Source organism: Pelophylax lessonae (genome assembly GCF_965119305.1).
Source record: "Pelophylax lessonae genome assembly, chromosome: 4".
Taxonomy (NCBI): Eukaryota; Metazoa; Chordata; class Amphibia; order Anura; family Ranidae; genus Pelophylax; species Pelophylax lessonae.
The window spans coordinates 506037875-506059594 of NC_138771.1; the positions used below are offsets into that span (position 1 = coordinate 506037875).

General features: G+C 44.6%; 1 protein-coding gene across 1 annotated transcript in view; it reads left to right on the forward strand.

The window, feature by feature from the left end:
- ITPR2 (inositol 1,4,5-trisphosphate receptor type 2) overlaps positions 1 to 21720 on the forward strand; it is a 611059-nt gene that overhangs the window by 304754 nt on the left and 284585 nt on the right. Inside the window, exons 22-26 of the mRNA XM_082252924.1 lie at positions 126 to 313; positions 3360 to 3498; positions 4105 to 4162; positions 6369 to 6534; positions 7702 to 7878. Of these exons, the coding sequence (XP_082109050.1) occupies positions 126 to 313; positions 3360 to 3498; positions 4105 to 4162; positions 6369 to 6534; positions 7702 to 7878 (728 nt within the window). The remainder of the gene's footprint in view (positions 1 to 125; positions 314 to 3359; positions 3499 to 4104; positions 4163 to 6368; positions 6535 to 7701; positions 7879 to 21720) is intronic.

Genomic DNA, 21720 nt, shown 5'->3' on the forward strand with positions numbered 1-21720 from the left:
ACAGGAATGCGTTGTGATTCCTGTGCATATCACATGCAATGTTTTCCATGCACCTAGACTGACTTGCCTTTAAGCAAAAAATTTAAATCTCAAAATCTGAAATTGCCTCCATATTGTGATTTTAGGGAATAACGTCATGAGAACAATCCACGGGGTTGGGGAGATGATGACCCAGATGGTCCTCAGCCGTGGATCTATCCTTCCCATTGCAGTTCCAGATGTTCAGCCCAGTCTACACACCAGTAAGCAGACCAGTGACAGCGAGGACATAACTGTGATGGACACTAAACTGAAGATCATTGAGATCCTACAGGTAGGAAACATATACTATATATTATGATAATATTCCATAGCTCAACTGAACCAACCTCAACCCCGTTGCCTAATTCAAATCTAGTCCCCTGGCTTTGTCTAATGGGGAGCCACTTTTAAGACCCCTGGGGCCAATTTACCAACCATACCCATCCCCTCTTACAAAGACCACTTGAAAAGGAGTCAGTACCAGAGTTTGCAGGTGTGTGAAGCAGCAGGACAGATAAGCATTCATGTGCTTCAAAATCTCACTCTTTCAAATCAGCTCAGTTTTCTCCAGTTATTATAATTATGCCCACTTCCTTATGAAAGGTACATTTTTTTTTTTTTTTTACCTTTACCCACTTTGTCTTCTTCTTGAAAGTCAGAGGTGAAAGGTCAGTACATCAACCCAACTGTCTCTCCTATTCAACATTGTTGTACTGGAACTGGGAGACAATGTATAACAAGGCCAGGAAGTTGACAGGCCCACACCTGTTAGGTGACCCCCTGACTCTCCAGATCAAGAGTCAAACTCAGACAAGGCAAACTTGAATAAATGGGTAAATAAGACTATTTTACAAATGAAACTGTGCAGTATTAATAATTTAGACCGGTGGAAAGCAATCTCCGAGGGTTGGAGGTCTACATTTTAAAGGAGGCGTGACCAAATCGAAGTGAGTGATGTGAGTGTTGGTCGATAATATAAATTACATTGGTGGTCAGTGAGCCCCCGTAATAGTGCCTCCATTATACTGCATCACACTAATGTGCTGCTTATTATTATCTCATTAGTAAGTACCCCATTGCCATCATTATGCACTCTGCTAACCCGGGGTTATCATTATGTCCTACGGTGCCATCAATATACCCTTTCCAGTGCCAACTTTATGTCCCCCCTAGTGTCACCCTTTCCCTCCAGTACCACCATTATTTCCCCACAGTGCCACCAATATAGATCTAGTGCTACCATTATGTCCCCCTAGTGTTATCATCATGTCCCCTGTAGGAAGTACTTATCTTCCTTCTACCCCCGTATGAAGAGCAGTGCAGGGAAGTTGCGGTGAGACATAGCTACCACTTCTGCTGCACTGGTCTCAATCGTACTGCCTCTTAGATTTGTCCTAGGCACTGCATGCAATGTCACATACAAGCAAATAGGGTAGAGAAGAATCGGGGGGGGGGGGGGGGACAACTCTGCTGAATAACTCTTCCCACACCTTCCCTGCTCTTTATCATATTAAATTGTTGCCTCTGTATTTGATTTTTACTGGTTTTAGTAATACCTTAAAGATGTTGTAAACCTCAGAAAAAAAAAAAAAACCTGAAAGACAAAGGCATAATGAGCTAGTATGCATCGCATGCTAGCTCATTAGGAAATACTTACCTTAGAACGAAGCCCCCACAGCACCGCCCGCTCACTGGTGACACGACCGACGTGTTCAGCCGTCTCCCTTCCGGGTTTGCGTCCTCCGGCTATCTGATTGTCTGGAGACGCGATGACATCCCTCCCACGCATGCACGTGGGAGCCACCATTCACGGCACAGGGCTCTGAAGGAAAGGTACGGGCAGTCATTCCTTCAGAGCACATGGGCCAGTGATGTCACTGGCTGCATGCAAAGTAAATATCTCCTAAACGGTGCATGTTTAGGAGATATTTACAGTACCTATAGGTAAGCCTTATCATAGGCCTACCTATAGGTACAGGTTAGATAGAAAGTTTTAAGACTTCAGCTTTGAAAGGCAGGTGCAGACTGGCACAGAGCCCACTCACACTCTTGTAGCAGAGTATGCAAGTCTGAAAAGGAAGGTCGCACACTGCTGGCATCATCCACAAGAAACTTTATTAGAAACTGCTCAGACAGAACATGGTTCTGCCATGGTGTTCTGTCTGAGCAGTCTCAAGTAAAGTTTCTTGTGGATGATACCAGCAGTATGCGACCCTCCTTTTCAATTGACATAGGATTGTATTATTCTCATAATAATTATAGGCAGATTTCTAGAGCACCACCCTATCCCCTTACATCATATGTCAAGAGTCCTCCACCCTCCCTTACATCACAGTGCACGCCCCTTGTGCTGCTACAGGGAACAAGCTAGGAAGTAGAAAGAGCAGGGTCTGGAGGAGGACCAGAGGAGGGCTGGAGACAGCTGCCGAAGTCTGCTACATACTAAGACCAGAGGAGGCAGAGACAAAGGGGTGCTGTGGATGCAGGTGCAGGATCAATAGGAGGAGTTCTCTACTGCTGAGACAAGTTGGGGGCAAAGACGAGAGGTGTGCCACAACTGCAAGAGGTACGAGGGCCACATGAAATTGCCTGAAGGGTCAGATTCAGCCTGCAGGGCCTTGTGTTTGACATATTTAATTTAGACTGTGTATTGCCAAAACTTTTTTTTGCTTTGGCAATAGTGGAGGAGGATTAGAAGATTAGAACCCCTTTTTTCTTTTTTTTTATTGCTGTCTACGACCCTGCTGAGGAGATTTACTTTCACCATTTGTCCTGGTGATCACTGTCGTCAGGACAGAAAGTGATGAAAAAACAAACATATTACAGTGGTCACCAGAGCAAAAAAGAAGAGGAAATTTTGTAATGGGGACTTCTGTTGCGGTGGCAACTGTTTAAGAGGAAATTTTCCCTCACTTTCTAAGGATTACCTCTCATTTCTAATTGTTTCTTCAGAACAGAAAGTGTAGAATCTTCTCAGCTGGACACAGACAGTAATAAGTAAAGTGACAGATTCTAACCCTCTTCTACTCTATTCAAAACGTGATAAAGAGTTTTGGTAATGCACTTTAAAGGGGAATATTCAGATTTTTGCATAAGTGCAATCATAGTTGGTTTTTATTATTCACAATTCCTCCCTATGGTTAAGGCACTCTCTCTCTCCTAACCCTAAACCTAATATTTCACTCTAGGCCTAACAAATTGCCCTTCCTGCCTTTTTCTATAATAGACATAGACAGTTGGCACAATGTCAGATGTGCTTTCGTTTTTAGGAAACATTTGTTTAAAAGCTTTTATTCCGATATTATATAATGAAAATGACAGTCATTTTCTTGCTTCAGTTTATTCTCAGTGTGCGGCTGGATTATAGAATTTCCTATATGTTGTCCATCTACAAGAAGGAATTTGGAGATAATGGAGGTACTGTGGACAACTCAACAGTTTCAACAACCTCACCACCAGACACGCCAACACTAGCAGGTGGGTGATAGCTGTCTGCTGTCATTTAGGTCTTTTCAGTACATAATGGCTTCTCAGCAGCGGCTTACAATTCTTTACTAGAAGGTGGCACTACCCATCTAACCACTGGGTGAGCAACTACCCTTTCACTTATGGAGCAGGAGGGTGAGCACTCACTTACTGGCTTGCCTATGTGGAAAATAGTGATTGCTTAGGAAACTCATCACAGCCCAGTGAGTGATTACATGGAAGTGTGTATCCTACAGGATGTGACACCTTTATTTTTTTATAAGGCATATAGGGCGCACTACTTAGATGTACAGGTAAAGTGGCATTCCATATAAAATATTTTGAAAGGAAGCCCACTACAGTTCAGTATTTCAGTTCCCAGGGCCTCTTCAACAAATATCTACTTGATTATCAGAAAAATGCTTTAAATCATTGAACTAATGTGATCATTACTACAGCAGATCAGCAGCTGTCATTGTGAGCAGCTATAATACTGTAAATGTGATTCCGCCATTGAAAGCCCCTGTGCACCTTATGTACTGATGGGCAAAATGTATTTTAATTTGAACTTTTTCTTCAAAGGGTTTGATTGACATAAGTTTCATTTTTATTTTTTAGCCGTTGTTCCTGATATTGATGAAATAGCAGCAAGGGCTGAGACCATGTTTGCTGGAAGGTGAGTTTATTTTTATTTATTTATTTCAGGTACTTATATAGCGCTGTCAATTTACGCAGCGCTTTTACATATACATTGCACATTCACATCAGTCCCTGCCCTCAAGGAGCTCACAATCTAAGGTCCCTAACTCACATACATACATACACAGTAGGGCCAATTTTTTATACAGGATCCAATTAACCTACCAGCATGTCTTTGGAGTGTGGGAGGAAACCGGAGTACCCGGAAGAAACCCACGCAGGCACAGGGAGAACATGCAAACTCCAGGCAGGTAGTGTCGCTGCTAGGTGAAAGTGCTAACCACTACACCACTGTGAGTTAAAGCACCAGTCCACCTGTACCAGCACTACGTACCAATACCAGTAGTACAATCTAAACTCTTTGCCTTATAATTCATGATAGTGTTGAATGGTTAGAACGGGGATAGGCAACTTAAGGCATGTGCCATGAAGGGCGCATGTCAATTTTCAGTGGCGCCTGGAGGATCATCATGTGGCATTCTTGCTCAGACTGGCCTACTGCAGGATCTTCTGGTGGACCCCTCCTACCTACAAATACAGCGCTGCTGCCATAGGCATTTAAAGTGGTTCTGAATGCAGAAGGTTTCTTACCTTCATGCATTCTCTACATTAAGGTAAAAATAATCTGCTGTGTGCATCCCCAACCCCCCATTAAACGTACTGAGCCCGATCTCGATCAAGCGCTGTGCCAGAGAGAAGCGGCTCACTCTGCTCTCTCTCTCCTCACTAGCCATGAAGGCAGCAGCCTGTGAGGGGGAGAGTGCAGCTCAGCATCAAGCCGCTTGCTATGGGAGCACTCGGTGGGGGGGAGGAGCCAGAAGTGCTGATGTGGGACCTGAGAAGAGGAGGATTGGGGCTGTTCTGTGCAAAACCATTACACAGAGCAGATAGGTATAACAAGTTTTTTATTAAAACAAAACAGCGGCCACTGGCCGGACAATCGGAATTGTTTTATGCTACAGCTCTGTTGTGGTACCAAGGATTCACTCTGTAAGGGCAATACCTATTTTTAATAAAGTCGTTTTTATTTTCATATTACACTATGCACTATGAGGTTTGGTTTCCTTCTCTGTCTTCCGGTTCTATAAGTGGAATCTGGCTTGAATTTAGAGCTATCCTGCATTTTGTTGTTTAGGGAATTTAATCCAACAAGCGCTTATGGCTACTCAATAAGTAGAGTGCCATGGAATTCTGGTAAGAAGCATGTGTTTTCTGTTCTTTGTCCACACGGAATCCTTTTGCAGGCCTTGGAAGCTGAGTGTTGCACAGCACAGTGTTGTGTGTTTGAGGATTTTGTATATTCACTGAGATTGATCACAGATTGATTTGTGTATGACCTGCTAATTATTGGTTGGTCAATACGAATACAGCATGTTTACAGTCACATATTGTTTGTCGTGTAAAGCACAGTAGCATGATTTGGACATTTTTATTCACTTGTATGGTTGGTTTAAATGTTAAACTAGTTGTTTTGATTTTATTTATGTATTTTTAAGGTAATTCCTACTGCATGCTGCATATGGTTTGTGTTTATTTTTAGCACTGCATTTTTTGGATTTTATATCTGCTTGAATTCTGTTTTACAAATCTTAGTACTAGCTGCTTGTGTTTTTTGCACATGATGAATTAATCCAAGCGCAAATTTTTTTAATTGTTTTAATTTATTTTCTTCCCACCTTGTTCCTAAAACAGCATTCCTTCCTGTAACTTCATCTCCAGGCTTGTAAAATTATTGTAGGGGCAGATGCTGGGAGCTCAGTTTCTATTGATGTAGACACTGTCAGAACTACATTTCCCAAGAGCCTTTTCCCTACACACAGTGTGTGGACAGGCTCTTGGAAATCAAGGCAGCAACATTATTTTGCTGGTAAAGAAATCATTTAAAAGCATCTGGAGAGGGACAGAAAGGGTCAGCGATAGGGTTCTGTAGTCCAGCGGGCAGGTCTGACAACAGTGGTTATGATTTTGCCTCAGCAAAAGCAGTGTTGTCAGCCAACAAAAAGAAGTTAGGAGCTCTCTGGATTTCTGGTAGGTCAGCAGGTATTCTTCTGTACTTGCATGTATTTAGGCAAAGCATGAAAAAATGTGTTTATATTGCAGAGATGTACTGAATACATTTTTTATTTCACCTAGACTTACAGTTTAATGCTAGTTGCTGATATTCTTTCAAATGTTAATTCTAGCAAGGAGAAAAACCCTGTGGAATTGGACGATGAAGGTGGCAGGACCTTCCTGCGGGTTCTCATTCACCTAATCATGCATGACTATCCGCCGCTGCTCTCTGGGGCTCTTCAACTGCTCTTCAAGCATTTTAGCCAGAGGGCAGAGGTACTGCAGGCCTTTAAACAGGTATGAAGGTCACCTGACCAATATCTCACACCTCTACTCTGATTTCACCATTTATCCAACTCATGGCTTTTCTAGACAATGTATGTTAAAGCTAAAGTTGAATCTGTTTCTATTTTGCATCCCCCTCCTTCCCTCATCAGTATGATTATTATTTTAAATAAAGCCTTTTCATTTTAACTTCACACTAATTTAGACTAAATACTGCAATCACTGGTTCTGTGTGCTTCTCTGTTCAATGCAGGCAGATCATGGCTGGTGGGAGGGGCTGGCAGGGTTTTGTACATAGCTTCCTAAAAACATCACAGCAGCCTCCTTCAGCACTCCTCTCATAAGCCCTTGCTGCAAGCAGCGGACTAGCTCTTTGGAAGAGTAATGCAAATATCAAAATGACTTGATGGGCTGGTATGAGTCGGGAGGAATGGGCATTCCTAGACATGCTATATTTGCATGTAGACCACCCTGGATTGAAAGAACTGAAATCCAGTGAATGGAAGGGGTAGTCAAGGGATTGTCAGGCTGGGGAGGAAAAAAGCTAGATGATGTTGGATGTTTTCCAGCCAGGAAATAAGGCTCCATCTGAATTGCTACAACTTTTAATGCACACTGTGGGTAAGCAATTTCAGTACAGGAGAAGAGCTTGCCCAACTGTGCAAGAAACGAGCAAAAGTCCACCTTTAGGGGTCTACACATCAGCTTAGGTTGGCTGTATGATGGCTACAACAATGGCTACATTGGCTATAAGACTGCAGGAGATCCACATTTAATACAGTTACTGCTGAATGAGATCTTGTATTTAGATCCTTTTTGTTTCTACTCTCAGCAGTGTTTTCTCCGTGTATCCCTTACATTAGTGCTAGTGACAGGGCCTGTCGTGCAGGCCTTCCATATCATGTAAAGTCCCAATGTCATTAACAATGTCACAACGTCCCAAATCTATGTCTGGGCCCATTTAGGGTTGCATTAAGTTGCTATTGCACTTGGTATTATGGGTAAAAATGCCTTTAGCAACTGCCTGGCTGTTCTGTATGATAACTACATCCCTGCCTTTATTGGCTATTAGGCTGGACAACGTCCACAGATTATATTACACGGTTCTTAGCATTCCTACAGGCAGAGTGAGATCTTGTATCTTCACATTATCCAAATAATATTTCTTCTTCCGCTCAGGTTCAGCTGCTGGTGTCAAATCAGGATGTCGACAACTACAAGCAGATCAAGGCCGACCTGGACCAATTACGGCTGACGGTGGAGAAGTCTGAACTTTGGGTTGAAAAGAGCAATAGTTACGAGAACGAGGAACTGGGAGACGGGCAGGCCAAGGATGGCAAAGAGCAGATTAATGAGGTGAATTAAGCACTGAGCTGCTTGGCTTCCATTTCATTTACTGGCTGATTAAACAAAGGTCTGTAAATGGCAGAGACAAGATCTCTGCACCCCCAACACGTACAATTAACAGCGCAGGAAACTGACAAGCAGTGAGAACAGGAGTGGGTCAGAAACTTAGTGTGAGGGTCTCAACAAGTCTCCAAGATCTATTACTGATACCATTTTTTTTTCTTGTTTAAACCCTTGATTACATGCAGTCATCAAAGCATAGATGCCTAGACCAAATCTGCCAATTGGCATACGCTGGTTAATGTCAATTGTAAATTTGCATTCCTAAATAGTGTTTACATATTTCTGAAGACACAAAACCAGATATTGCTGATTTTGGGAATAGCTGATTGACTTGAGGGATCAAAAAGGAACACCCCCCCTCCCCTGTTGGAACAAAATGATTTTTCTCTTACGTCCTCCGACAGTCGCCGCCTCTTCATATTCGTCACAATGGGGTATTAGACTTTGCTCCGAAGGATTAGCTAGGCAACAGAATATGTTAACATTAAAGCTTTTAACATATCCCACCCTCAAGGGGTGGTCCCCTCAGTCAATACCCTCCTACTTCCTGCAACCATATCTCAGTTTCAATGTCTAGCTTGTCAGGAGTAGCTGGTTCTCTCTGTGCTGGGGCTTTGTGCCCCAGCCTCTTTCTTCTTTTTTGATTTTTTGTTTGAGTTTTTTCTCTCTCTTTACTTAGCTGTTCTTTTTGTCAGCATTAGTTAGTTCTTCTGACGAAGAGGATCATGCGGGCTGGGTCTCGGGCTGATCCCCCTGGTCGCAGGTCGTGGGTCAGTGGCTTCCCAGCCTGCCATCGAGCGTTCAGCCAGGTAACGCTCCTGGCACAGTGAACGACCCATCCCTTTTCGGTGCAGGGATGATTGGTGAGGTGGCTACCTCACTGGACGCTGTGCGGTTTCTTAACCCCCATTTTGTGAGTCTTGTATGCGACTCTCCCTGCCTCATGTGCAGCGGCTTGTTCGCCTGTGCGGGTCCCCCACACCATTGAGAGGTAAGTGTATCTATGTGGGGACCTGTCTGTCTGGGGGGGTGTCAGTCTGGGACTGTGTAACCTGCCTCTGTTCACACTGTTTGTCTCCCTATCACTCTGCTGCATGCTGTGGGCTGCAAGGGGGGGGGGGGGGGAGCTGTGTGACACTGTCTGTGTCAGCCTTGTTCAGTGTGAGAAGCTGTGTGCTGTGGGGCATGTTTTGTGGCATGTTTGGGCACAATACAGCGATCGCTGCGGCGATCTGCCATGTTTTTTTATATGGATGGTGTTATGTGCATTACTGTACTGTAGGAGTGGCGGTTTCGGCGCCAAACGGCGCCATTTTGCCTGCACTCGCTCCGGCCGCATGTTCTACATGCATGGCGGCCATTTTCTTGTAGCCTCCCATAGGCTTTAATATAGAGCGCCCTGGTCTCATCACTTCCTCTTCTCCTGGGTACACCGATCGAGGCAGCAGCAGCGGCGAGGGTCTCCTCAGGTTTTATCCTTCTGCTTCTTGCTATATCCATTGCCTGTGTTAGTTTATTGTCCCTGTGGGGGTCTCATTGTGCTTGTGTGTGGTGCGGTGGGCTGCGCTCGCCACGCTTGTTAACCACTTAAGCCCCGGAAGATTTTACCCCCATTCCGACCAGGGGGTATTTTGCGATTCGGCACTTCGTGACTTTAACGGACAATTGCGCGGTCGTGCGACGCTGCACCTAAACGAATTTGGCGTCCTTTTTTTCCCACAAACAGAGCTTTCTTTTGGTGGTATTTGATCACCTGTGCGATTTTTTGATCACGCGCTATAAACAAAAAAAGAGCGTCAATTTTGCAAAAATAGCAATATTTTTCACATTTTTTTATATGAAATTCCCCAAAAAAAAAATTTAAAAATCAAAATTTTTTTACTTTTTCGGCCAATTTGTTTTATGCTACCTATGTTTGGTAAAAAAAATCGCAAAAAGCGTATTTTGATTGGTTTGCGCAAAAGTTATCGCGTTTACTAACAAAGGGAAAGATTTCTGTAATTTTTGTTGTTTTTTTTTTTTAACGTGTAATGGCGGCGATCTGCGATTTTTTTTGCGGTACTGCGACATTGGGGCGGACAGATCGGACCCTTGACTGACATTTTTGACACTTTTGGGGTTACCAGTGACATTTCTACAGTAATCAGTGCTATATATATGCACTGTTACTGTAAAAATACACTGGTAGTGAAGGGGTTAACTTTATTTGGGAGGGAGGGGCTGTGTGTATCCCTAGGGCCGTGCTTTCTACTGTGATTGGCTGGGGCTTGAGCTGTATGGACACTGATCAACGGATCTACATACTAGATCCGAGTGATCAGTATCCTAACAGCAAGGAGAATGACAGGTGGCTTGTTTACACAAGCTGCCTGACATTCTCCCTCTCCCCCGCCGATCGCCGAGTGACCGGCGGACATCGGGTCCGCCGGTCACACGCGCGGGGGGGTCCGTGACCACGCGGGACCGGGAGCGCGCCTCCGGGGGCGCGCGCTCGCTCCCTAGACCCTCACAAGCTAGTGACGTAGCCCTACGTCACTTTGCCTGTGAGGGGCTGACTGCCGACGTAGATCGGCGTTAGGCAGTCGGCAAGTGGTTAAAGGGGCAGTTAACCCTTTATTCTCCGGCATATCATATTGGGGCAATGGATTCTCAGGAGGGCAAATTTCCTGCCACCTTGGTGGAAAGCCAGGGGACCGCTGTTTCCCCCCTAGGGGGGGATTTGGCCACTATTGTGGCCGGCCTTGCTGCTCAGGTGCAGATGCTGGTGGCTGCTCAATCTACTAAAAGACCCAGAGTTTCTATTTCCTCTGATTCTGAGGGTGAAGGTGATGGGGCTGTTATGGCGGGGGTCTCCTTATCGGGGTCCCGCTCCTCCCTGGATCTAGTGGGGTCCGAGGTGGAGGCTGAGGTTGAGGGGGTTGATAATTCTCCCCCTGGCTTGCCTGAAGAGCTTGCAATCATGGATGAATTGATTGCTTCCATAAAACAAACGCTGCGTTTGCAGGATGAAGTGTGTCCCCCCGCTGCCTTGGCGGCTTATGGGACGCAGAGAAAACGCAGGACGCCGCAGGTTTTTCCCTGCAATGATGATTTTCAGCGCACTGTTAAGGAACAGTGGCGCAATTTACGCAAACCTTTTGCTGTGCCAAGTAGGTTCAAGCTGCGTTATCCTTTTTCGCCTTCCACTGATGAACGGTGGTGTGTACCACCCCCGGTGGATCACGCAATTGCGGTTTTGACCAAATCCACTGCGATTCCTGCAGAGGATTCCCCGGTGTTCCGTGATGCCACGGATAGAAGAATGGAGTCTCTTGCCCGTCATACTTATTCTGTTACGGGTTCTATGCTTAAAGCTCTGTTTGCCTCTCTCATGGCGGCCCAGGCTGTCGCAAGTTGGACGCAGATGCTTAGGCGCGTCCTAGTGGCCGATTCGGCCTCGCCGGCGATCCTGGATATGGTGGATCAAATCCACCAGGGTGTCATGTATCTGTGTGATGCGGACTTGGACTTAGTCCCATTGGCTGCACGTGTACACAGCGTGGCGGTGTTGTCTCGCCACCTGGTTTGGTTGAAGTGTTGGTCGGTGGACCAATCTTCACGTAAGACCTTAGCCAATCTGCCTTATGATGGGTCTCGCCTTTTTGGGGAGTCCTTGGATGTGCTGATTAAGGGGATCACCGGAGGTAAGAGCACTCTCTTGCCCCATTTCCCCAAGGCTAAGGGGGCTTCTGGGAAGAAGCATGCTCAGGGAGTGGTGGTTCCGGTGCCTCATCGGGACAGATTTCGGGGGTTTTATTCCAATCTGTTCACCGTGCCCAGGAAGGAGGGCAAGGTTCGTCCAATTCTGGACTTGAAGGCTCTAAACCGCTCTGTGCGGGTTCGCAAGTTCCGCATGGAATCCCTGCGGTCGGTGGTGGTGGCTGCCCTGGTTCCAGGGGAATTCATGGCCTCCATCGATTTGAAGGATGCGTATCTTCACATCCCCATTTTCGAGGGTCACCAGAGGTCACCAGAGGTACCTTCGATTCGCCATTGCGGAGGATCACTACCAGTTCGTGGCGTTACCTTTTGGTCTCGCCTCGGCTCCGCGGGTTTTCACCAAGGTGCTTGCACCGGTTCTGGCATTATTGAGAGCCCAGGGCATCTCTGTCCTGGGGTATCTGGACGACATTCTGGTTCGGTCTGCGACCAGCCAGGGTCTGGAGAAGGACCTGTCTGTCACGATGCAAACTCTGCAGGAGTTTGGTTGGACGATAAATTTTCCAAAGTCGACACTGAGTCCGTCGGTTCGTCTTCCCTACCTGGGAATGATCCTGGACTCGGTTCAGACGAAGGTCTTCCTGCCGGAAGACAAACTCGGAACTCTTCAGGAGGAAGTCAGGTCCCTCAGGGACTTTCCGCACTCGTCTCTGCGGACGTGCATGAGATGTCTGGGATTGATGGTCTCGGCTTTCGAGGCGATTCCCTTCGCCCAGTTTCACACGCGGGGTCTCCAAGCAGAGATCCTGTCCAGGTGGGACGGGCGACCTCAATCTCTGGATCTTCAAATCTCGTTGGGCCATCGCACCAGAAGGGACCTTCTGTGGTGGCTCCAGTCCCCGATGGTGTCGGGGGGCAAGTCTTTTCGTCCTATCTCGTGGACGGTGATCACCACGGATGCCAGCCTGTCGGGCTGGGGTGGTGTTCTGGGCGTTCTGTCCGCCCAGGGAACTTGGTCGGAGGGGGAGTCCTCCCTTCCGATCAACATTCTGGAATTGCGTGCGATAAATCTCTGTCTTCATCGTTGGACGGACCGGCTGCAGGGCTGCCCGGTTCGGGTGCAGACGGACAATGCCACGGCGGTGGCCTACATCAACCACCAAGGGGGCACCAGGAGTGCCCGAGCGGCTCGAGAAGTGGCCGACATTCTGTCCTGGGCCGAGACTCATGTCCCGGCGATAACGGCGGTTCACATTCCGGGGGTGGAGAACTGGCAGGCGGACTATCTGAGTCGCCAGACCCTGGATCAGGGGGAATGGTCTCTCCACCCGGCTGTCTTCCAGATGTTGTGCGCGAAGTGGGGTCTTCCAGATGTGGACCTGTTCGCGTCTCGTCTCAACAACAAGGTGAGAAGGTTCGTGGCAAGGACGCGCGACCCTCGGGCAGACGCGTCGGACGCGTTAGTGGCCCCGTGGCATCAGTACAAGCTGATGTACGCGTTTCCACCGATTCAGTTGCTGTCCAGGTTCCTTCGCAGGTTACACTCGGAACGCAGCACGGTGATTCTTGTGGCGCCGGATTGGTCACGCCGGTCCTGGTACGCAGACCTCGTGAATCTGGCGGTCGACGCCCCGTGGCGTTTTCCTCTTCGAGACGATCTCCTGTCTCAAGGGCTGATATACCATCCTGCTTTACAGTCGCTGGCTTTGACGGCCTGGCTGTTGAGACCGAGGTCCTGAAGGAGAGGGGTCTCTCCCCTGAGGTCGTTCATACCTTGATCAACGCGAGGAAGTCTTCCTCGGGGAAGGTTTACTACCGTACTTGGAAGGCCTATTTTGCCTGGTGTGAGTCCAGGGGGTTTTCACCCCGCACGTACTCGCTTTCCCGAGTGTTGTCCTTCCTTCAAACAGGTGTCGATCAGCGTTTGGCGCTGGCTACGATAAAGGGTCAGGTGTCTGCGCTGGCCGTTCTTTTTCAACGTCCCGTGGCTTCCAACTCCTTGGTTGGCACTTTTGTTCAGGGAGTGCGGCATCTGGTTCCTCCTAGGAGGGATCCTCTGCCCCCTTGGGACTTGAATCTCGTTCTGTCTGTGTTACAACGTGCTCCTTTTGAACAGATCAGGGAGATCTCGTTGTCTATGTTGTCCAAAAAGGTCGCCTTTTTGGTTGCGATTACTTCGGCTCGCAGAGTGTCGGAGCTGGCGGCTTTGTCCTGCAAGTCTCCGTATCTGGTTATTCACTTGGATAAGGTGGTCTTGCGACCTAATCCTTCTTTTCTTCCGAAGCGAGTTTCGGAATTCCATCTCAATGAGGATATTGTCTTGCCTTCGCTGTGCGCGAAGCCTAAACATCCGAAAGAGGTGAGACTACATTCTTTGGATGTTGTTCGGGCGATAAGGGTTTACCTTAAATCGACTGAGTCTTTTCGAAAGACGGATTCCTTGTTTGTTCTTCCAGAGGGTCCTCGGAAGGGCATGGCGGCGTCGGCCTCTACCATCGCCAAATGGATCAGGCAGACCATTGAACAGGCCTATGCTTTGCAGGGGAAGGTTCCCCCTGTGCCTGTGAAGGCGCACTCTACTAGATCTCTGAGTACGTCTTGGGCCTGTCGTCATGGGGCTTCTGTAGCCCAGGTGTGTAAGGCGGCGACCTGGTCGACCGTACACACTTTCACAAAATTCTACAAGGTAGATGTTCAGGCATCGGCGGATGCTTCCTTTGGCCGCAAGGTTCTTAGTGCGGCTGTTCCCTAGGATCACCTGTTGGGATCCCTGGCTGTTGGGATATGTCTTTTATCCCCTGGTTATTTGTTTTTCCTGGGTTGTTGCTCCTGTTGAGCAAGTTTTTTCCTATTGCCCAGCTGGTTTCCTTCCTTTGGTAAGGTTCCTTTCTTTGATGCGGAGACTGCGTTGCCTTACGGCGCGGATGCGTTTCCCACCCCTCATGTTTGCACTGCTTTGGGACGTCCCCATTGTGACGAATATGAAGAGGCGGCGACTGTCGGAGGACGTAAGAGAAAACGGAATTTTTGTAAAATCTTACCTGTAAAATTCCTTTCTCTGAGTCCTCCGACAGTCGCCGCCCCCGCCCCTCTTTTGGGGTTTTGGTTATATACTCTACTGCTATTCCACTGAAACTGAGATATGGTTGCAGGAAGTAGGAGGGTATTGACTGAGGGGACCACCCCTTGAGGGTGGGATATGTTAAAAGCTTTAATGTTAACATATTCTGTTGCCTAGCTACTCCTTCGGAGCAAAGTCTAATACCCCATTATGACGAATATGAAGAGGCGGCGACTGTCAGAGGACTCAGAGAAAGGAATTTTACAGGTAAGATTTTACAAAAATTCCGTTATATATTTTTTCCTTCCTCTGGATCAACTTTGGGTAGAGGGCTCTGTTTAGGGAGGTGTGGAAGGCAATGGGCTTTTTTATTATTTAACTTTACTAACTGTGTTACTAGTTTACTACACTTTTATTTGGTATATTGTATGTTATACATATGTGTATATATATATACACACACACACATCTACTTGCGTGCACGGTCACTTGATAAGTGGACATGCTAACTCTATGGAAAGAACGACATGCAGATAGAATTAGCATTGGATTTTCGGGGAATACTCCAGCTCTGGCAAGGTAAGAGCTTGTATTTTATGGAACCTAATTTACAATATTGACAATGTTTTGTTTTTTTAGTTTCCATGATTATGCTGTCATTACACACAAACAGCCATACAGAGTTAATGGGGGGGCAGGATACATTTGGCACATGTATGGCCAACCTTAATGTCAGGTAATATTTTTCAGAATTGTTTATTTATACACAAAAGTATTCAACAAACTGCATCCAGGCAGGATCAATAGTAATAGTATTACACAACAGGAGGAGATATGTCAATTAGGTATGATCGAACGGTTCGGGTCGACCATCCGTTCGACCCGAACATTGACTGTTTGAGGTTCGGCCGAATTTAGAAATTTTTGCTGAAAAAGTTCGGAATTCGGCAACCAGAACCGACCAAAATGCAATGGGCGAGGAAATGGGCTTTAAAAGCCTGTGATTGGACCAGAACCATTAGTAAAAGCCAATTGAGGGGGCAGGAGAATGCTAGGAATGTGATTGGAGTGACTAGGGGGTCCCTAGGCCAATCATTAGTGAATACGCCCCCCAGTATATAAGATAGCCCCCGTCAAATTCCTAGCATTGTAATACAGGGACATGGAAGAGAGTGGAAGCAGTTCTGTTAATTTTACTTTAAAAGTGTCATTTAGCATTTATTAGTGTGAGGAAAGGGATATCTAGTGTAGTTAGGGTGCTATTTTCCACTTTAGTTAGATGCAAAAATTTAGTTTCTGTAGGGAAAGTGTTAAGTGCCAGGGTGACCATAGTGTACTGTAGGGTGAACTGACACTGACTGCTATGGCAGGGTGACCAAACCCTTCAATATCAGGGTGACCGCTATAGAGAAAACATTGTTTCTCTTAGGTCACATTCGGTGCACTAATATGGCTTCTCGCCGGTCAGCCTGCTTTTTGGCTGCAGGCGTTTAGAGGGATTTTTTGAGGACAAGTTTGGAGTCAGGCATGACATCTGAACTTGTGTATTGGGGTATATATACACACACATGTCTGTATATATACACCTGCACATATATAGGTGTGAAAGGGGCAGAAAACTATACTTGCACTAATTAAATAATTAACACCAATATGGTTACGCTCCTATCACACCTATATATGTGTATGTGTAAAATACATATAAGTGTGTGTGTATATATATACCCCTATACAGAAGTTCAGATGTTTTGCCTGCCTCCAAAGAACCCAAAAAAATGCCCAAAAAAACGCCAGCGCCAAAAAAACGCCCAGGTGTGTTTTTGCAGCAGGCTTTTTTTTTGGGCATTTTTTTGAGGTCTTTGGAGGCAGGCAAAACATCTGAACTTCTGTATAGGGGTATATATATACACACACACTTATATGTATTTTACACATACACAAATATAGGTGTGATAGGAGCGTAACCATATTGGTGTTAATTATTTCATTAGCGCAAGTAGTGTTCTGCTACTTTCACACCTATATATGTGTATGGGTATATAAAGTGTGTGTGTATATATACCCCTATACAGAAGTTCAGATGTTTTGCCTGCCTACAAAAAAATGCCCAAAAAAACGCCTGCGCCAAAAAAAAAAAACGCAGAGGTATGTTATTGCAGGGTTTTTTTTGGGCATTTTTTTGGGTTCTTTGGAGGCAGGCATGACATCTCAACTTCTGTATAGGGGTATATATACACACACACTTATATGTATATATACCCATACACATATATAGGTGTGAAAGTAACAGAACACTATACTTGCGCTAATGAAATAATTAACACCAATATGGTTACGCTCCTATCACACCTATATATGTGTATGTGTAAAATACATATAAGTGTGTGTGTATATATATATACCCCTATACAGAAGTTCAGATGTTTTGCCTGCCTCCAAAGAACCTTAAAAAATGCCCAAAAAAACGCCAGCGCCAAAAAAAATGCCCAGGTGTGTTTTTGCAGCAGGCATTTTTTTTGGGCAGAGAATCATTGCTCATTGCTCAACGTTTGCGGCGATACTTCACTTGTGTGGTTTGAACGCCGTTTACATGTGCTAAAAATGAACTCTTATGCGGTTTAAATTAGTAAACTATGAGAACTAATGAAGGTGCTATATATAATATATATAAATCAGAGAATAGTTCAAGTTCTATTCTTTTATTATACAGATTATATATGGCACTTTCTTTTGTTCTCAGAGTTTACTAATTTACCCAACATAAGGACTTGTTTTAATAAAATCAGGACTGTTGGTAGCTATATAGAGCACCGTGTCATTTTTTTATTTTTATTTCTGTATTCTGTAACAGCACCATACTTGACCAGTAAAATCTCAGCATTTACAGGGCTGTTAAAGAATGCAGAAATAAAAAAAAAATCTGCTGTCCAATAGATTCCTTTCACTAGACGCTCATTGACTGGGGGAATCTGATTGACTGCTGGCCTGACGCGCAGGTTTTTAAGCGTAAGCCAATTGGCTGAAGATTACATTTTTCATCTCACAGCTCTCAGCTACACTGTGGGGGTTTATTCACTAGATGTTGATGTGGGGTTTATTTACTAAATAATGTGGGGGTTGTATCTAGGTTGATAGTAGCCAGTGTCTCACCAGCCACTGACTTCACCGCACGTCCCTGGTCTATTTGCCTTTTGTAAATCAACCCCTTTGTCTCTGTGCAGGAGCTTCCTGTAATAGAGACTGTTCACTGCTGTTCTTTATCCTTGTGCAGGATGACTGGTCTTTCTTCCGCCCCCTCCTGTGGTAGTGGGTGTGTCTGCTTGGTCCCTCCCACAGCTCTGCTCTTTGCACAGACTATGCATAGCACAGTGATGATGTCACTGCTACTTTCAAAAGATAATATCGGAGTGTGCAAAGGGCTTAGGTGAATGCAAGTTGGATTTAGTTAATTTGTGGCTATTGAGGAATGCAAGTTTTTGTGCCTGGAGTTTAGCTTTCAGTTTAGTGCCTGTGTAAAATGGATATTTTACGTGATCAGCAATAACAAAAAAAAAAATGTTTGACCAAGCCTTTTCTGTAGCGTGTTTTCGTGGACTTCTCAAAGCAAAGGCTGCAGTGATAATGTCACAGGCCGTGCAAGAACAGACATCTGCTGCTGTCTAGTATGCACATTAATTGGAGCTTTGGAGACGACTGAATGAGAGATGATGAATCACAAGGAGGATAACACAATGGAGGCGCGTATGTGATATGGAATATCCTGCCTCCTTATTTATAATACCAAATACAGAATCTGACCTTCTCCTGTTCTCAGACTGTAAGCTCTCCAAGACACTGAGGCGTTGATTTACTAAAAGCAAATAGACTGTGTACTTTGTAAAGTGCAGTTGCACTCTGCAAGAGCAGTTGCTCCAGAGCTTAGTAAATGAGCAGAAACTCTGCTGACTTCCATCATCCAATCATGTGCAAGCAAAAATGCTGTTTTTTTTTTTATTTTCCTTGCATGTGATTGGGAATTTTTTGCAAAGTGAAGCTTTACCTCATTTACTAAGCTCTGGAGCAACTGCACAGTCTATTTGACTTTAGTACAGTAAATCAATTCTTGAGTGTCCATTTTCACTCCTGCTGCCATGGAGTCCATCAGGAAAGGAAAATTAACCTCCCTGGCGGTATGATTCTTTTGGATTTTAGGTGCTGAAAGCGGTACCATTATTTTAGGTGCTGAAAGCATGTAATTCTTGTGAATGAGCAGCCCAAACCAACTGTATACATTTATTATACATATTATATATATATATATATATATATATATATATATATATATATATAGATATATATATATATATATATATATATATATATATATATAATGTATACAGTTGGTTTGGGCTGCTCATTCACAAGAATTACGTGTGTATATATATATATATATATATATATATATATATATATATATATATATATATACGTGTGTATATATATATATATATATATATATATATATACATATATATGTATATATATATATAATATGTGTGTGTGTGTATATATATATATATGTATATGTGTATATATATATATACGTATATATATATATATATATACTGTATATATATGTATATATATATATATACTGTATATATATGTATATATATATATATACATATATTTACATAAAAAGTACAGTAAAACTGCAGGAAAGGGCACTGGGGGGTAATGTAATGTGATTTTATTTTATTTTGAACGATATCAGTGTGTTTGGTGCATTTTACATTCGAATTTGCCGCCGGTTCCACCCCCCGGCGGACGTCACGTCGCCGGAGACGGAAGCCGGGGCTCGCAGACGATCGGGAGAGAGCTCCGCCGCCGCACACCGCTCGCAGTCTTCGCTGGATCCCGGAGAAAAGGTAAGTAAAACCTCCTCCAGCATCCAGCGATCTTCCTAGCGCTACCCCGAGTGTGACTCGGGGTTACCGCTTTTGGCACTAAAATCTTACCCCGAGTCACACTCGGGAATACCGCTAGGAAGGTTAAGGTAAGTATTTGATAGTAAAGTTTCCGTTTTCCTGACAGACTTCCATGTCAGCATACGTTTTGGAACTAACTAGCCCAAAAAACAAGGGTGGGATGTCATAAAAGTAGGGTTATTATAATCATAGCCAACAAGCCCTATGGATAGATGTTGACAGCATAAGGAAGTTAGATACACCCAACAAAGAGCCAGAACAGCTTTAATGGAAGATATTAAATATCAAAGAGCCGGTCAGCTACTAATTCTGAACAGTACCTTGACAAACCGCGCTATTATAAAGTGAAAAAGTGCAATTACATAAATATGAATGTAAAATCTAAACCATTAATAAATAGTAATGAATTTCATATACATATGTACATTAAAGTGCCAAAAGAAATAAATCAAGTTACATAATTATGATCATAATCAGATCATGATGGATGAATAAATAAATAAATCAGTGCATAAAGAGTGCCAAAAATTCATATAACACCATATAAGTGATATTTTAGTGCAAAAACACATAATGTCCATATCATGCATAAATATAGCATATAGTGTCCATAAATAATCAAACAAATATAAAAATTCTAAAATTGTTGTGCACTCATGAATAACTTGTGGATCGCTTTTCAGAGGAGCTCCCACGAAAATGAAGTGTAGATAAAGTGACAAAATCCTCCGCCTATAGCAATGCCGACTTACCAAAGGTAAGTATATAACTCACAGATGAGGGCAATCCAAAATAGCATATACTTCCACCGCAACTAGGCCACATCAAAGATGTTTTAACACACAGGGGGTTTATTAGAACTCCATCCACAACGTCTCAGGGATTCACATCCAGGAGGAACAGAATAGAAAGGTTTCCATAGTGTAATAACCTACCATTTATTTACAATTTACAAGGATTAAAAACACTTACATTGTTCAGATAAGTAAAAACTTTTCAGGAAACTGCAGGGTGCTGAATGCGTTCCACCTGCGTTCCAAATAACGGAAGTGATGTGGGGTTATAATCATAGCCAACAAGCCCTATGGATAGATATTGACAGTATAAGGAAGTTAGATACACCCAACAAAGAGCCAGAACAGCTTTAATGGAAGATATGTTATCCTCCAACTATTCCTGGTGCCCTTACACAGAGAGCCCACGAAGCCTATACACTGCCGGATGAGTGTGGTGACTGCTTCCATAGGAACAAAACCCTAAGCTTTATAGACCTAATGACAGAATGACCCATCCATACATCTCCGTTCTGCTGATTCTGCTAGAGAGAGTGACAAATATGTCCAAAAACTCTGAGCAAAACAGTAGTTTGAGAGCATGCTCAAAAAATCCCAATATCCATGGCATGGAACCGGTTATTCTTGGTGGTCCTCTATATGGGATGAATAAATCCTTTGTTCTCTTAGAATGCTGAAGCCACCTCAGATTGCCGCCCAGCAGGGCCGTAGATAAGGGGGGGGGGGGGGTCAGGGGGGTCCAACCCCCCCCCCCTCCCCAGAGCATTGGTCAATTTCACAGAAGCTAGGTTAGTGTAGCCTATAAGCTGCGGGAGCCGCACTGCCACTGGGAAGACCAGCTGTCTCATCCATGAGGCTGACAGGCCGGGCCCGGCTGACATTGAAGCCATGTTTACTATTTGCTTCACTAACAGATGTGCCTGCTAGGGGTGCTATATATACTGTATATATACACACCACAATTTGTCACAGCATGGCAGGCGTGATAATTATTGTTCTCTGGGTACTCAAGACTGAATCCTCCCCCCCCCCCCCCCCAGGAAAAAAAATTATCTACGGCCCTGCCGCTCAGTACGGATATGAACACTACCCATACTGGGCAGAAAGCCACAAGGATCCCTCTTCCAGATCTCAGCAATCTCCTGACTCAGGAAAATAACCCATAGAAAGGCTGCCTTCACGACTGAGACTTTATTCAAAACGGAACTGAAAGAGATTCCACCTGGAGCAGCAAGCTGTCAATGGGCCTTAAAAGCCCTGATTCTAG